A 17,977-nucleotide genomic window follows, 5' to 3' on the forward strand; every position below is an offset into this window, starting at 1 on the left:
TTTTTGGTTTTGTTTTTTTTTTCTATGCTAGGAAACATGGCCATGACAGCCGTGTGCCACTTATGACATAACTCTATCATTGGAGAAATTGATAGAATGTTCCTCTTCTTCCAGGTTACAAAAAATAATAATAATTCAGTGAAATGCTCCAATTGTTCTGACTTGGGCTTATTTATCATGCCTTAGCTAATCAGCTCTACCTAAGGGGAAAAATCTGTTAAAGATTTTTAACAGACAGTTTCCATTGAAATCACATGAGTGGCATGGGAGAAAATAGTCATTTCTATATGAAGACACTTAATATTGCAAGACAAAGAAGGAAGATGTACTGGGAATATGGAATAATTAAATTCTACAAATAACAAAACTGTAGGCACTTTGAGGTCCTCACCATAAAACAGAAAAACTAAATTATTTCTAGAGTTCTGTATAGTGTACATGAAAGCTATTTTGATCCTTCCTGGCACTTTTTTGAGATGAGGTGGTAAGAGAAGTATCATCGCCTCTTAATAATGGGGAAACTGAGGCACAGTGAAGCTAAATGATTGTTATAGAATAGGAGAAGGGACCATAATAGTTGAAGTTTCTTCCTTTTGCTTAATTCTGACATGGGTTCTATGATTAAGGATCTGTATCTCATCGAAGAGTCAATACTCTTAAAAATATTAGCTAACTTTTCTAGGAAAATCATGTTTTAAGAATTAGAGGCACAAAGATACCAAAGTCTTCTGTTTATCGTCACTGGTTCCAGGAAAGTGTGAACTCCATATAAATCCAGCATTTAAATCAAAGCACTAGAAATAAGCAACTTCTCTTCATCTGTATTTCTTTTTTGGAGAATATTCAGTACTTAGAAATCTCTTGATTGTTCTTATTAGGGAAGGTATTTCAAAGCTATGGAATAAAAAGAGGGAAAGGAGGCAGATGAATGTGCTCTGAACCTCCCTTTTATTCTATGTCCCATGAGATGTCATCAGAAAGAACGAGTTTCTAAAAAAATGCTACAGAAAAGTCTGATAAGTAATTATAAAATGATCATTTTTATTTTTCTTTTCATTAATTTATATTTTGCCCAAGGACAAATGTATATGTTGTCTTTGCCCAATGATATGTACAATAGAATAATGACATTGCTATTCTTAAATATGTTGCATTCCTTTTCTACTGTATATTCTTGTTGGTTAAATCTAAGATGTATTCATGTATATAAGTATGCATATATATGTGTGTGTATGTGTGTGTATATATATATATATATATATATATGTATATATGAATATTACTAAAAACAGTTTGCCATGTGATTTAGGAACTAAGGGGTAACATAAACCAATTTGATGAAAGATGGGTGTGATTTTCTTCTCTGAAAAAAAAAGTTCACCAAAGAAAAATTACTTAAACATTTTTGTGGTTAGCTTTCTTTTATAAATTGGAAGCTCTGTTTTCCACCTGGGAAATGTTATGAACCCTCATTGATGAGTATTTATAAAATATTTCCACATTGAGATGAAATGACAAAAAGCTGAGAAGATTTAACGGGACAGATACCTGAATGGCAGTGTGAAGATACAAAAATATAGGTGAACCAGGTTTTATTGATTAATTCAATAGCATTTATATCCTGGGCATTCAGTGTTGATAGAGAGATAAATTAAACAGCCCTGTCCTCCAGGAGCTCATGATACAGAAGGGTTCTGGATTTTCATTTTGCTTGACAATAAAACTTAATATTTATTTCCTTAAACCTGAAGATTTTGCAATTTCCTAGGACTTATTTGTTTTGCTATATAAGAAACAAGCTTGGTTATGAAAGTTAAATTAAATTGGCTGTGAAATATTTTCTGAAATAAACCTTATATAGAGTCCACCCCTTCAGAATTTAGATTTTTAGGTATGGTATAATTAATGAGAAGCAGCCTATTGTCTGACCTTGCTTTACACACTTTGCAGAGAACAAGCTCGTATTAACCCACTCTCATTTAAATAAAATGATCACCCCTAGACTGTCATTTCTGTCAGGAAGGCATTGAGTTTCCATCTTTTTTGTGGTTTCTTTTGTTTTGCTTTTCCTTGTTTTTCGGGGACACGTTAGGAAGACATTGTCCTTCTTCTCATCTTCATACATCTCTACTCTCAAATACACAGAAAAAGTAAACATATTAGGGATGCAGCTTGGCGTAAAGAAAGGAATGTGGATCGTTGAGTTATGTAAATCTCAATGAAATCCCTGAATCTACTAGATCTTAAACAAGTTATTTTACCCCAGTCTACAGCTTCCCTCATCTTTAAAACTGGGAAAGTAACTGTTATGGGCTGAATTGTGTGTCTCCAAAATTTGTATGTTGAAGTTGTAACCCCTACTATCTTAGAATGTCATGTAATTGGAGATAAGGTCTCTAAAAAGGTGGGGAGGGGGTTGCTAATCCAATATGACTGGTGTCCTTTTAAGAAGAAGAGATTAGTGGGGGGCCTGGGTGGCTCAGTCATTAAGTGTCTGCCTTTGGCTCAGGTCATGATCCCAGGGTCCTGGGATCAAGCCCTGCCTGGGGCTCTCTGCTCAGAGAGACAGAGCTTCTTCCTCTCTCTCTCTGCTTCCTCCTCTCTCTCTCTCTCTCTCTGCCTGCCTCTCTGTCTGTCAAATAAGTAAATAAATAAAATCTTTGGGAAAAAAGAAGAAGAAATTAGAATATTGTGAGGAGGCCTTGCGATGACACAGGAAGAAAACAGCCATTTTTGAAAGAATCAATCTGACACCTCAATATCAGAATTCTAGCCTCCAGACTCATAGGGCATGAATTTCTTTTGTTCAAGCCACACAGTTTGTGTTACTTTTTTAGGGTATCCCTAACAAACTAATACACCAAAAATATCTAAAGGTTAAAGGGATGGGAATTTGCAATATTGTATCATGGTGTATTATATAATAAATGATTCATACATATAGTTAGCAGAAATGTTAATGTTAGTATTAATATTAGTGTTAGTATTGTTAAGCACAAAGACTTGTGAATAAATTAATTATCCCAAACAACAAGAACAATGACAACGAGTTTATGAAAATTCTTTTTTAAGCAAAGGGAATTTAAGTGTATCCCTGGAGGCTTTATTTTTAGATCACTTTGAATGTGGTAAATGTTTGTAACCTCTATCATGAGTCGGTTTTTTCCTAGTGGAAGAGTCCTAGAATGTGATAAGTAAAAATAACTTTGCAAAAATATTTTTGATGTAATGTGTTTCTAAAAATGTCATTATCTCTAAGACTCAGAAAGTGTCATATGTTTGTTAGCAGTCACGAAGTTGCCTGGAAGCTATGTGTGATTTTATTTTACTCAGAATTGGGGGGGGGGTACAGGTGTGTTTAAGAAATCATAGCAGAGGGGGCGCCTGAGTGGCTCAGTGGGTTAAGCCACTGCCTTTGGCTCAGGTCATGATCTCAGGGTCCTGGGATCAAGTCCCGCATCGGGCTCTCTGCTCAGCAGGGAATCTGCTTCCCTCTCTCTCTCTCTGCCTCTCTGCCTACTTGTGGTCTCTGTCTGTCAAATAAATATATCAAATCTTAAAAAAAAAAAAAAATCATAACAGGAGGCCATCTCAATTGTTGGTACTGTTTTGGAAATAGCGTGATTATTTGACTCCTCTTAAGATCCCCTGGAAATTCATGATAATATTCCCATGAAAAGGTCAAACCAAGCATCTTCGCCAAAATAGGCCTTGTACATGTAATCATTGATGAAGCATGGTTCCTTTTTATAATACTTAGTACCAGAATTAAATAGTAGTGTACTTTCTTATTTCTAAAAAAGAAATAGGTTAACAGGTAGAATTTTATTGGTTTTGTATGTTTCTCCTACCAGCTTCTGTGGAGGCTTTGGCATTGGTGAAATATATATAATTCACCCTGTGCACAAGTTTGAATTCCAAGATTACCAAGCAGATTCTGTACCAAACTAAACCAGTATTGGTTCTGCTAGGAAGTCTTTGAGTTGCAATTTTTCTTTGAGAATACTGGAACATGCTCTGAAACGTTGCCTGTGTGTTTCCTGGCTTAATGTCCTTTGCTTTTAATCATTCTTCTTTCAAGAAAGAGGAAGAAAATTATCCCAGATGGAGGGAAACCTCGCCTTGCCTGAGCACTGTTTTAAGAAATGGGGCTTGGCGCTCCCCGATTATTTATTTGACTCTTAGACAATGTTGTCAGTTTTTCAGTTAGCTGAGCAATAAATCTGATCATTTCTTTGCCAAAGATAAAGGATGTTCTTTAAAATAGATGAAATTTTTCTCTGAACATTCTGTCCCTTCAGTTTTGCTTTATTTAAGGCTTTTTTATCATCAGTTTTGGTGTTTATTTCAAAAAATTCAGAGTCGACAAAATAGATCATAATAAACCATCCATTCAATAAATGCATTGCAGGACTGTTTGTAAAATCTGTATCACTTACTTTGTACTCCCGAGAGGCTTCCTCTCTAGTGCAGAGGTTTTGTTCATAGTTTTTCTATCCATTATTCGCTTCCTCCTTCTTGTGGAGCTCTTGGTCCCTGGGGACCCTTTTGGGGACTCCTTTCGGGACGCCTCATGCTATGGGCCAGCTGGACAGTTGGATGAGGGCAAGGAGGACCGACTCAAGGAAGGGGAGCTCTGGTTCTACTCTCAGCTTCACCCCTTCACACCAGGTCAAGTCATTTAATCCCCTGAGTCTTTATTTTCTGTTTCCTTCAGATGAAAATGTTTGCCATTGACACTTCAGTGGGTTTTGGGGAAAGTGGCAGCAAATGAGATACTCCCAAGAAAACAATCTGAAAACCAATCAGTGCACTATGAATCTAGAAGGTAGAAGGTCCTGCTGTGAGGATCACTCCCCAAACAGCCAGGGGTGTGTGTAAGGGGAACTATAGAGCCAACTGAGTAAAAGAAACAAAGAAACGTTGTTGTTGTTGTTGTTTTGTTTTGTTTTGTTTTTTTCAGACCACGAGTGTTTTTGAGATCCTTGAGCTTTACATCTCCATTTGCTAGGAGAGTTACGGGTCATTTCCAGCTTTCCATTTTGGTTGTGTTAGCTATCTGGTTAATTGATCTGAATAAAAGGTGGTTTTAAGTGAGGAGCAATAACTACCTCTACAGACAAGATCTATTTTATGCCATTGATAGTCCATCTGTTTTCCAAAAGGATTTACCAGTTCCAAGTAAAGAACACAAACGTGGCTAAGGTTGATGAAAGAGTATTACAATAGAAATGAGGAACGAAGGGCCTGAGTAATAGAGGCAGGCAGGTATAGTATCTTGGCGTCATGAGATTTGATACTGAGTTCTCAGGCAGTGTTCAAAGAGCACTGGAGAAGGGGTCTGACTTCTTGTTTCTTACACGGGTTTACCTATCAGATGGTTTGCACAGCAAGGATTATATTCATTTTATTACTTAATTTATTATTCTACATGCTATATTTGTCCCTGCGTGAATGATCTAGTTTGCTTTAAATTTAATTTTCTCAGGTTTCCCCTGGGAGATGCTTGCATTGTTCTGTTTAACACCATCCAAAAATTATTTCAGGGAAAGCTGATTTTCTTTGGTTTCTTTTTTTTTAGACATAATTAAACAACCAACATTACATTTAGATGCATTTCTGGAGCCTTTTATCTGTAATTATTTGAGGAAGAAAATAATAAATTAATTCCAGGCAGTCTACTATATTTTCTAACTAAACTTTCCTTATTTCTTACACACGGATACTGCATATGTATATACATACACATATGTATGTATATATTATTTTTATAAGACTGATGCGCTAACTACTGTGCTAACGAGGCACCTAATTATTATTTTTATATCGAATATAAATAATAAACAAGTCTATGATTCTATTTCTATTGGTAATTGCCAAAAAGAAATAATATGCTACTTGGATATAAGAATAGAAAACGGTATCATAATGACAGGACCATGAGGTTAAGAAGTCAAAACAACAGAAGTAATAATTATCCAAATGGTCTAAATAAGGAAGTGTTAAGTTGCCATCAATAATTATGTTAAATTTTAGTAAAATAAGCAGTAATATATGCCACAGATTTAAGAACTATTTCTTGGAGAAATGTATGACCTAGAAAATATTTTATCTTTTATTCTCCTTGAGTAACCATCAATCATCTGTTTAACCAGCTTGTTATAAAGCTACTCCTGTTTCCCAGGAGTCCTTAATGATCTCAGTGGAGCCTGTTCTATGCTTTTCTTCCCCCCAATGAATCCCACACACAGAAAACATCCCCAAACATACATATTCCATACCCTCACATACCTATCTCTGCCAAAATCACCATCAGCTCCATCCCAGTAAATAGCTTGCCAATTATAAAAACAATAAGCCAAACCCATTTTTTGGTGCTTTTGAAATAAAAGAAGTTGCATATTAAATAACATGGTAGATTTGTTGACTGTTTGAAAATGGTGTGTATACATATCTTGGGTAAGGTGACAGTGTGGAGAGGTCATTCCTGAAATACTCTGTGATTGGCATTCAGCAATCTCAGATGCTTGCAAACTTGCAAATCCTACAATGTTAAATTGTCAAAATGCCACCATAGCAATTTTTCTTCAGTTGAATTGATCACTTTTTGCTAGCAATGTTCTGATTATTAATAAATGGAGTATGATCTTTGCACCAGCCTACTTAGCACAGCAAGAAACCAACAGTCAGAGAAACTAGGCTCAGGGGAGAAAGCATGTGATGTGATATTGCATGGCTTGGAAATGAAAATCTTTATGGATTAAGGAGGGTTCTTACAGTTCTTAGGATGTTCCCCAAATGTTGATTTGTAATCCACATTTTAAAATAACAAAATTAACTTTTTAATTTGAAAATGTAAAGCAAAATAAGTCCATGTTCCCCCTAGGACTCTAGGCATTTTATATTAAAATTAGCAGAAAGTGCATATTTATCTTTAAAAACCATGCAAAATAGCAAAGCTAACTAAAGAAGGGGAAAAAAAATAACAGGTTTTCAGGGTAGAGAGTTGTAAATATCAATTAACTTGCTTTAAAGCCAACATTGAACTATGGGAGCACTCAGGGTCTTTATTTACCCTTCCTAGGACATTTGATATAAAAAATACATATTTTAAGATTTATTGCCACATGGCCAAATAAGCCATATGCTTAGGGCTTTGTAATTTTTTACCCTTTTCCATCTACAAAGTTAGAATGCTCTAACAGAGTGGCATCCTAAATTCAGAACAAAAAAGCAATCAAAATAATTTTTAAGACTGATTTTTGATCTACCCTGAGGTTATCATAGTGAGGTTTTGTTTTTTGTTTATTTAAAATGTAAAGCCATGATGACCTCCTACCCACTAGATATAAGAAGTTGTGTATTTATCTTTTAGAACATTCTTCCTCTTCATATTCTTTATATCGAGAATTACTGAACAGTCAGTGGATAAAAAATATAAGCAGAGTAGAAGGTTTGTACATTTATTTGTATGGTTAGAAGGCCAGGCTAGCTTTTGAAAATGTGCCAGGTTCGGAAACTATGGCTTTGTTTTCGTTCTATTTTGGTCTTAAAGGAACACGGGAAAAGAATATAGTCAACTTTACATCACCACTGGTATAGTTTATGGTATAATTTTATTAAGCTATAATTGGCATATGGTGAAGACAGGCTTTTGGAGGTAGGAGGGAAAGCAGGAGACCTGAAGAGGTGCCATTTATTTAAGGCAGAAGCTCGGGTCTCTGTTTCCAAACATTGTTAACAAATGAAATATCCCATAGAACTGTCATGAAGATCCAGCTAATGAATTTGAAAAGGTTTTTTAAATTGTAAAACACCAGGCATATTTGTTGCTGTTATCAACTTTGGACTTGTTCTTTTTGTAACAAAGTGATAAAATAATTTCCTGAGAGAGTATGGATTTATCTCTGTACCAGAATCCACTACCTATTTAGGATAAAATAGGGTAAGATTTTATAAATTGCCACAAAATATCACAGGGTGATTTGCATTTTCGGTGATTCTATACATTGATCACTGAGTAGCCTTCAGTTTTCCAAATAAAGAATGAAGAGGGGGGCGATGACATTCGTCATCATCTGCAGGAAAGGGAATGATTTAAATTCCTCACAGATGGATAGACATCAAGGGTAAATCATGAGGTCCACATTTCTAATTTTAAGAAGCATTGAGGGTATCTGTGGATGGTGAGGAGCAAATATGATTTTGTGTATAGAAATAACCATAAACTTTCACACCACAATCCCAAATTCTCCAGATGACGGCAGAGGTCTTATTCGATGCTATCACCTCAGGGTCCAGACATTCGTAGAAGGCAGATGTTATGCTACACGTAATATACCAACTGGGCATATTGGAGGGACTGGAATAGTGACATTTGAAAAAAGGACAAATAATTAGATCCTATATGCTGCACAGTACAATGGGGTTTAGTGCTTAAAATAAGGATGACCTATGACATATACTCCTAATTCTAGCCTCATAGCGGTTGACTTTATTATTTCCAAATAAGCTGCATACCTCTTTTTTTTTTTTCTTCACACAACATAATTCAACCCAGTATTCCCTGTAGACTGAATGTGAACCAGTGCTGGAGATTTTTAGGAAAGTTGAAGAAATCTGAATGCTTATCTAATGCTGCTTTAAAATAGTTTTAAGAATTGGACCATGTTCAGTGGGAACACACAAGAAGATCTGCTGTCAAATAGTCTTTGAACTTTGAGATGAGTAACGTGTGGAAGTACTCACTACGGGGAACATACAGATGGCCATAGAAACTACAATGATCGAGTCTGTTCTGGCTACCAAATCTGAATGCTTTCTTCCAAATTTAGATTTAAAAACTCGTTTTTAACAACAGACTTTTAAGATTTATGAGTTGCAAATATTTTCTTTATTTTTCTTCCTGTTTGTTTTCTGAGTATTTTTAAATTAATATAATCTTACTAATCTCTGGCTTTGTAAATAATAAGAGTGAAAGGGCAGTAAATACTAAAAACACTGATAAACCCACTATTCCTAAGTGGTCATACCATTTATGTTCCAAATTCGTTCTTGTGAGTTTGTTTTTTTTTTCTATGTCTTCTATATTTCCTTTTTGAAATTTAGTTTGGAGAAGAGAGGGAAACTGTTATATTCTACCAGATAAATACCATCACTAGGGAAATAAATTAATTTTTTTTAATTTTTTATAAACATATATTTTTATCCCCAGGGGTACAGGTCTGTGAATCACCAGGTTTACACACTTCACAGCACTCAACAAAGCACATACCCTCCCCAATGGAACTAGAGCGTATCATGCTTAGCGAAATAAGTCAAGCAGAGAAAGACAACTATCATATGATCTCCCTGATATGAGGAAGAGGTGATGCAACATGGGGGCTTAAGTGGGTAGGAGAAGAATCAATGAAACAAGATGGGATTGGGAGGGAGACAAACCATAAGTGACTCTTAATCTCACGAAATAAATTAATTTTTAAAAGGCTTCTGGAGTTAATTTTTTTCACATTTTTTATAGCAATGTAAGAGTGGAATAGGAAAATGCGGAACTTGATTTTCTCAGGCTCCAGCTTGCTTTTCTGTGGGGGTGGTAGTGGGTCCAGGTGTGAAAAGAATGATGGCTTTGGACTTACACCTTACATCCAGTCTTGCTAGGCATTCCCGGAACGGCTCCCAACAACACAGACCAGAATGTTCTGGGAGCTAAGAGGTGGGGGGGCTAGTTTTCTCTCTCATGCCTGTCCTAGCCAAGATGGAAAATTCATTCTGCTGCTGAGATCGAAAAAGTTGTTTGTCACAACATACCCACGTTCCCAGACACAGCATCTTACTTGCCCTCTGCCATTATACAGCAGGAAGTGAAGATGTTAGGCGTGTCTCTGGCTAACATCTGCTTTGTTATTAATTCATTTTGCCTGCATCTTTAATTTAGGGTGACAGCCGCCATCCGAGACATTGGATGCCATCCCTCTCAGTAACCAAATACCACCCGCGTCTGGGGGTCCTTTCCTCTCTGCAGCTGTCTGTGCAGAGTCTCCGCAGTATGCGTGTAGCTGGGGACACACGGTACACGCCCTGATGGCTCCCTCTCTTCTTGTTTTTGCAGCTGGCGCTACGTACATCTTTGGGAAAAGCGGAGGCCTCATCCTCTACACCTGGCCAGCCAATGATCGGCCCAGCACGCGTTCGGACCGCCTGGCTGTGGGCTTCAGCACCACCGTGAAGGATGGCATCTTGGTGCGCATCGACAGTGCTCCGGGCCTTGGCGACTTCCTCCAGCTTCACATAGTGAGTACCAGGCCTTGGCCTGGATTTCTTTGTCTACCTGCTGGTGTGAGTCGTTGAGCCAGATGAACGCAACGGAACATTCTAGATGGACTCAGCAAAGGGGCACATGATTATAAAAATTGCCTACATGTGTTGGAGCTGTAGCCCAGGGTTAGTCTCTGTGTCAAGCCTCTTTTATCCCTTTAAGAAGTGAACCTTGATGCCTGTGGGGTACTTTGGGGATAAACTATGAGAAACGCATTCAATCCAGACTCCCTTCTCGGCTGTGTGGTTTGGCCTATCATGAAATGTTTAGCAGACTGCCTGGGTGTAAATGAGAGATTTACCCGGTACTTTGCCCGAACCTGATGCAACTAGAAAAAGTCCAGTTGGGTTTTACTAGTTGACCGCCTGTGCTGGGGGTCAGCGAAGTGTTTCTGTAAAGGGCCAGATGGCAAGTATTCTGGGCTTCACAAATGCTATGGTTTCTGTGAAAGCTCCTCAGCTCTGCCGTTATAATGTGAAAAAAGCCACAGATAGCATGCTTTTAAGAAACGTATGTGGCTTGGGGAGCCTGGGTGGCTCAGTGGGTTAAGCGGCTGCCTTCGGCTCAGGTCATGATCCCAGCGTCCTGGGATTGAGTCCCACATTGGGCTCCTTGCTTGGCAAAGAGCCTGTTTCTCCCTCTGCCTCTGCTGCCACTCTGCCTGCCTGTGCTCGCTCTCTCTCTCTCTCTCTCTCTCTTTCTGGCAAATAGATAAAAATAAAATCTTAAAAAAAAAAAAAGAAAGAAATGTATGTGGCTATATTACAGTAAAAATTTATTTTACAAAAACAGTCTGCAGGGGGGCCCGGGTGGCTGGGTTGGTTAAGCATCTGACTCTTGATTTTGGTTCAGGTGTTGATCTCAGGGTTGTAAGTTCAACCCCTGCTTTGGGCTTCACACGGGGCATGGAACCTCCTTAAAAAAGAAAAAAAAAGCGGGGGCAGATTGAAGGCTCTACTTGGATGACCCCAGCTCTAGGCTGCAGACTTGCTCATACAGGTGTAAAAACCATGATCAAAACTGAGGCCCGAGTGGGTGGGGCAAAAAGGAGATAGCACAATCAGCCAGAATTGCTCTATTCATGTGTATTGTATATCCAACATTTTGCTTGTATATCTAAGCCCAACAGGACTGCAACCTCAGTCACTGCAGATTATTAAGAACACAGTGCAATTCCAAGAAATTAAAATGATTTGGAGGAAAAAATTACTTTGTTATGAGGATAGAAAATATTTTTATAGCAACAATTAACCCATTTTATCACCTGTGCGGTCTGCAGTTAGGAAAGTAGGCTAAGGAAGGATATGATTCTCATCCATAAGTACCCAAAGTGCAGCTACCAGGAGCAAAGAGAGGAATTGTTCTCATTAGTTAGCAATGACAAGGCCAGAAAAAATGGATTTAATTTGGAGCAATACGAATTCAGTTTAAATAGCAGGGGGAAAAAAGCAGTTGCGAGGAAAGATCAACTGGGGATTACCACCAACCTCCAAAAGGGAGGAAAACGAACATTTTCCTGGGCATCTTTGGATCAGAGTCTTGCTAATGTGCCGGTCTACTGAGGAAGGCAGAGAGTGGGATTTTAGTGCTGGTCTCTGGGGCTGGCTGGAACCGCCAGCAGCCAGTTCAGCCTGCCAACGCTGCCTATCTCTAGCACCTGCTCTTCCAATATGCCTTGGAAGCAGGAGCAGCTAGAAGTGTAAGGCTTGAGCAGGAGGTCTGTCCGGACTGAGTGTGAGCCAGAACCAGGCAAGAGCGCAGGGAAGGGTTGGTTAGGAATGATCACCTTTAAGATATGAAACAGGGGTCTTGATGGAGTTGTGAACCTTTATGCTTTCTCGGATGCTTCAAGAACCATATGGTCCTATGAGCCTGAGCTTAAGCGTTTGAGAAAGTCATGCCAAGGAGCACAGAGAAAAGCAGCCATCATTTGTATGGTTTATCTTTATTTGGCCTCTAAAAACCACCATAATTTACAAAACTCAGTGAGATTTATGCTGCATATAACTTAATGACTATTTCATGGCAGCTATAACTAGGCTATTATTACCAGCTCACTTGCATTTTCACGGTGATTTATCTTCTTTTTTTGTTCGGTGTGACTTACTAAGAAAAATATGATTTGGCACAGCCATGAGCATCTTCTCTGAATCAGATAATACGCTACTGGTTTATCCATTTCTCCCCATTCGTGTTTTAGAGCATCCTTACCTTAAAGAGAAATGTTTCTTAATTTCTGAAAGTGTACTTAATATGTTTTGTTTTTATAAAAGGGATATGAGGATCCTGGGAATTTCTAGCAGGAACCGTAGCATTCTGTTTTAATATTTTTAACAGCAAAAAAAGAATAAATTTTGCATCAAAATGTGTAGACCCGCTTGGGTCCTGTGGACCTTTTCTAGTGATGCTATATCATTGCTTAACTGTTCTAGAAAACCCCAACAGATTTCTTTTAATCAATGGATGTCATCTGACCTTCTTAGAGAAAAGATAGACAGCTATGAGGTGGAGAAACCATATCCTTCTGGAATGGTCTAGACATGCTCATGGCTCTCTTGAATATGGGATCGCTTCATTGGTCTAATAATTAAAAACTGTTTTTTATTCTAGTGAATTTTCTCTGGTGTCTACCAGAGATAAAAACAAAAACAAAAACAAAAAAGCCTGTGGGACTGTATTCCAGTCTTAATTCACTTATAAAAGCAAGCTGTGGGCTATACCTTGGTGACCCCTGCCCTAGGCTGCAAACTTTTTCATAGAGACGTAAAGAACCTGTGATAAAACCTGAGGTTTGAGGCAGAGCAAAGGGAAGGTTCCTTACCACACTCAGGAATAAAGGAATCCAAGTAGATCAAAAGACTTGATTCCAAAACCTGCTTCTTGTTTTGGACATTGACATAAGTGTACCAGGAATATGAAGCCATAAATACTAAGATACTTCTGCGTGACTTAAGATCTGTAAAACATGGATTTGTTTAATGCATGTGGCTTGTTTCCTTGTGTTAAAGAACACCACTCAAGGGGCACCTGGGTGGCTCAGTGGGTTAAAGCCTCTGCCTTCGGCTCAGCATGATCTCAGGGTTCTGGGATCAAGTCCCGCATCCGGGCTCTCTGCTCAGCAGCGAGCCTGCTTCCACCTCTCTATCTGCCTGCCTCTCTGCCTACTTATAATTTCTGCCTGTCAAATAAATAAATAAAATCTTAAAAAAAAAAAAAACAAAGAACATTGCTCAAAAAGAAATAATTTAAGGACCATTAAGGAAAGTGGAAAGGGTTGGGCAGGAGGCAAAAGGATCCATCCCTGCTTGCAGTTTAAAACCCACCAGAGGAAAAGAAGAAGTGAAAACAGACACAAAGAGGGGAGGGAGCCAGAGTAGCTCCCAGAGTCAAGGGGAGGGTAGGAGGCATTGGGCTTGGGAAGAGGACCTATCCTGTTGGAGATGTGCTCCCAGCAAGGGGTCATACATGGGCAAATGTCATTCTTCCAGTGGCTGTCCATTCTGGAAACAACTAAGAGTACTTTGATGCTCTTCTGAATGATTTTCAAGCTCACAAGTTGCTCAAAACCAAGTATAAACTCAGTCATTAGCAAGTGGCTGGGCAGGAAGAGGGAGGAGGGGGGCAGGCGCGTGGTAAAGAAAGAGGGGAAGGGAGAGCAAGAGAGACCGAGCACCTGTACTTTATACGCTGGTACTAAAGGCAAGTCCTAGGAATTCCTGAAAGGGTTTCAAGCCTCTATAACTCAGTCATTGGAACAAGCCCTTTTCACCACCCATTTAGCCTATTTGAGGGAAGAGAAAAAATGTTCTTCCAAGAACACCAAGGAGTCTGACCCTGAGGTGAGCACCCTCTCTAGAACAGGCCTGCTTGCTGTGGAGTCCCTGGAGCAGGAATGGCAAAGAGGCTTTTTCTTGTCGGCCAGCTCTGAGGGCCTCTCACTTCGTCACTTCGAGCTTTACAGTGGGTAGAGAGACGTCGGAGCGCAGCAGGCAAATGCAGCAGGCAGCAGTCCCGGCTTCCAGGGGGCGAGTCTGCCCCCTGCGCCGAAATGGGACTTTGTGGATGGATGGATGCTGTTTGGATGACCCTTGCTCTAGGCTACCTGAGATCTTATCCTCCATCTCTCCCCCTTCTTTCCCTTTGTCATCCTGAGATGCCCACACATTAAAAACTCTTTAGGAAAATTGGCATCTTCTTAAACTCCTTCTCCACTGCAAGCCCTTGAATCATTTGCTAATTGGTTCAAAGTTGTTAGTCTTGGTATGATCCTTCTCACACCAGGCCAAGGTCAGCTGATTGAACAGAATTTGAGTTTTTCGTGGAGGGTTGGGGAGAAAGAAGCATGATGGATTGGGGGACATATGACATTTGGGTGAGAGCAGGAGGAAGCTTGAGCAGAATGAAGGCATTGGTGCCTCTGGGTGAAGAATTGGTGTAAAGAAAGGGGTACCAAGACTGGGGAGGGGGGTATGTGCTGTGGGTAAAAGATTTTTTCCCATTTCAGTTTGCTCAGACTATCTGTTGTTCTGGCCAAAGGACCAGAGGCTCTTCTCTCTCTCTCTCTCTCTCTCTCTCTCTCTCTCTTTCTTTGATTCTTTCTTTCTTTCTCCCTTTCTTTCTCTTTCTTTCTTTCTTTTAAATTTAAAGTCTTCCCACTCACACAGGGCCTCATGGTGGTTAAGTAGGCTTTGACAGTAAGTGCTGAACAAGACAAGAAATAGATCTTTTCAAAAAAAAAAAATCAGAGAAGTTCAGGAGATCTAAAATAATTTAGAGATGGTTTGCTTCCAATTAGCTTACATCTTCATTTTTTGGTTCACACTTCTATGATGCACTATTTCCTGTGTCCGTTATTAATCATAATATTAATGAAATCCCAGATGAAAAGTGTTTGGCAAAGAGAAGAAGATCTTCGCTTGCAGTACATGTATGCATGAAATGAAATTCCGTGGAGGGACCGTGTCTTAGGGCAGAGGGATTTGTAAGGAAGTATTACTTCAAATACGTTGCCTCCATTGACGTCTATTGTTGAGGAATTAATCTGCTCAATATTTGGAAAGAAGCCACTATGACATGCAAGTGACATCTGCCTGTTGACCTCCCATGTAGGCTCTAGGAAGCTGTGTCATGTTACACTCACCTCATTTATCCCATTGGGAAAAACATTGAATAGGACCAGAGAAAGGATTACCATGAAGTGCTCACTATTCTCTCATGAAACTCTTGACAACCTCCATTCACCAGCCTACAAAATAGAAGGTCGGGCATAACTGGGCAACAATTAGCTTCTCTTTATGTAGTTAATACAGGGCGTAAAAAAGATATGCTATTAATTTATTTCTCCCTGCATGTAATTTACAGTAAATCCTCTTGGATTCATTTTTTAATTATGAACCTTTCAGGAACAGTGAAAATTTATGGGTCAGGGCATCTGTTTTGTTTGACAAGAATCTATAACCTTCTCCAGCTGTTTCTCTCCTGACTTATAATGTAGATACTTGGATAAAAGAGAGTAGGAGAAGAGAGAGGACCACTGTCCCGACTTACCCCCTTTTCATCATGGCCGAGTATTCTTGAGAAAACTGTCCCCCCCACCCCAAATAAAAGGCCGACAGTATTCTCTCAGTGCCACATTTGGGGAAATAGAATATTTATTAAGTTCGGTATGTATGGTATTGTTTTTCTATAATTTACAACATTTGGGGAGACTCCTGGAGAATAAATCGGAGCAGAGCTGAATTATGATAAACGGTGTGTTCCTCACATCTATTGCACCTATAAATTGCTGGCCCGGATGCTTCATTCAGCTGTCTCTGTGTGAGATATTTACAGGAAACTATCAACATCTGCTGAGTTAGTCTTCAGTGAGCTTGGGTGGGGAGGTGGTACCTTAGATTTGTGTCTGGATTCGGCCAGTGGCAGAACTGGGTTTGACTTAAGGAGCTGTATTTGGGGGAGTGTGCAGAGGAGTACAGAGGAATGTTGGCATTTCTGAGACTAGTAACGCAAGTAGAGAGAAAAAGAACAAGAAAACAGCAAAGGTGTCCAACAGATGCAATTTTGTTTCCCACAGAGTACTGTGCACGGCAGGTTGGCTCCGTATTCCCTTTCATTGCTATTTGTTCTTAGTGAAAAAGGCCTCTTTGGATTTTCTGGGCTTAGGAGCTTTTCCAGATCATTAGCCACTTCTGTGGAGAGGGCCTGCTGGGGATCGTCTCTGCCGCTTCCAGCTTAGCCGTTCCATCCCGGCAGAGATGGAGAAGAAGGTGGGAGAAGGAGTGGAAGCGGGGATTTGATCAAGTGAGCACTTTCGCAGGCTGGACCAGACGCAGCTCCCTGCGTGGGAGTTGGGGTGTATTCTCTCCAAACTCAGTTAGTCCCGAAGTATTTCTATCTAAATCTGTTTATTTTGATGGCACACTCGGTTCCGAGGGGCAGCACGCCATCGTGGAGGCATGTGTTTCATTTGAACCCAAAAGATGTGCATTTGAGTCTTGACATCTGGTGAGCTCTTTGGCTGTAAGCAACTGATCATCCCCCTGGCCTTCACCTTCCTCTTCTTTTAAATGGGAACAAAAATACTACACTACAGGGTTTTCCTGGGGTTCAGATGGAATAAAGTATTTAGGAGTTGTTTGTTGTGGACAAAAAAAAACTGCACAAATGTAGGATGGTAGTTTTCTTGATGACATATTCGAATAACTTCAATAGGGGGGAAAACATTAGTGAAAGGAAGGATCTCATGGTAAGTATTTGTAAAAGCCTGGAAAGACTGTTTCTGAAAACAAATTCCTGTTGAATCTGATTGAAAGCACTTGTTTCTGAATTAATCAGATTCACCATCGAGACTTTGGGGGATGTTCTGTAAGCACAGGGGGAAGAAGCCGAGTCCCTCTGAGCAAACCTGGTTAGGTCAGTAGGATATGACATGGAGCTTCCTTGGCATGTCATTGTAGGGCATTTTGTCTCCTATAATGACACAAGGTGATGCCTTGCACCTCCACTGCCCTTCAGTAGAATGTTCCAAACGGCTCTAACCTCACCAGTAAATGTGTAATTCATCTTGCCCTGAAGGTCCTTCTTCACTTGTATGAACCACGGAAAATGGAAAGATCGTATCTTGCCAAAGAGAGAAAGAGGAGGAGGACAAAGCATATACAAGTAGTAGTAGCATCAGGAGAGCAGAACCTTTCTAGGCACCGATAGTATGAAAGAGAATTGAGGCCCACCATGGGCATCAGATAAAGGCATAAACAGCCTGGCCCGATACTTGAATTAACAGAGCCCAGGGAGAGTCCTTGCTGCAACCAGTGTCCTAACGAGGGTAGAGCCAGATTGAGTGAGGATGAGAAACTTATCAAGTAAGCTGGAAACATAAGAGCACATATACAAGTAAAAGCATTTTATGGACTTTGATTCCTGAAAATATGCGGGAAAAGTGAATGATAATTTTAGCATATAGATAAAATGTATAATAATGCATCATAAAAATCAAGCTGGCAAAATGTATAGAGAATATTTCACGGGTGGTAAACAATGATGAGAAGCAGAGGCCAAATGGCCCTATCTGTCTCATTTATCACTTACATCCACTACTCTTTTGCTGTAACCGGTAACAGTCATGTTTCAGAACCCTCAATGCATACCTAAGAAGAATTTAGA

At 39.6% G+C, this 17,977-nt stretch overlaps 1 protein-coding gene across 38 annotated transcripts in view; it reads left to right on the forward strand.

The window, feature by feature from the left end:
• The window catches only part of NRXN3 (neurexin 3), a 1,557,595-nt gene that overhangs the window by 1,179,945 nt on the left and 359,673 nt on the right, over positions 1-17,977 (forward strand). For all 38 annotated transcript variants that reach the window (XR_014313528.1, XR_014313529.1, XM_082737604.1 and 35 more), the window contains one exon: positions 10,109-10,290. Coding sequence is in view for 36 of the 38 variants with exons in the window: in XM_082737604.1 (XP_082593730.1) it covers positions 10,109-10,290 (182 nt within the window). In the remaining 2 variants the exon portion in view is untranslated. The remainder of the gene's footprint in view (positions 1-10,108; positions 10,291-17,977) is intronic.

The sequence above is a fragment of the Mustela nivalis genome, assembly GCF_964662115.1.
Source record: "Mustela nivalis genome assembly, chromosome: 6".
In the NCBI taxonomy this organism is placed as follows: Eukaryota; Metazoa; Chordata; class Mammalia; order Carnivora; family Mustelidae; genus Mustela; species Mustela nivalis.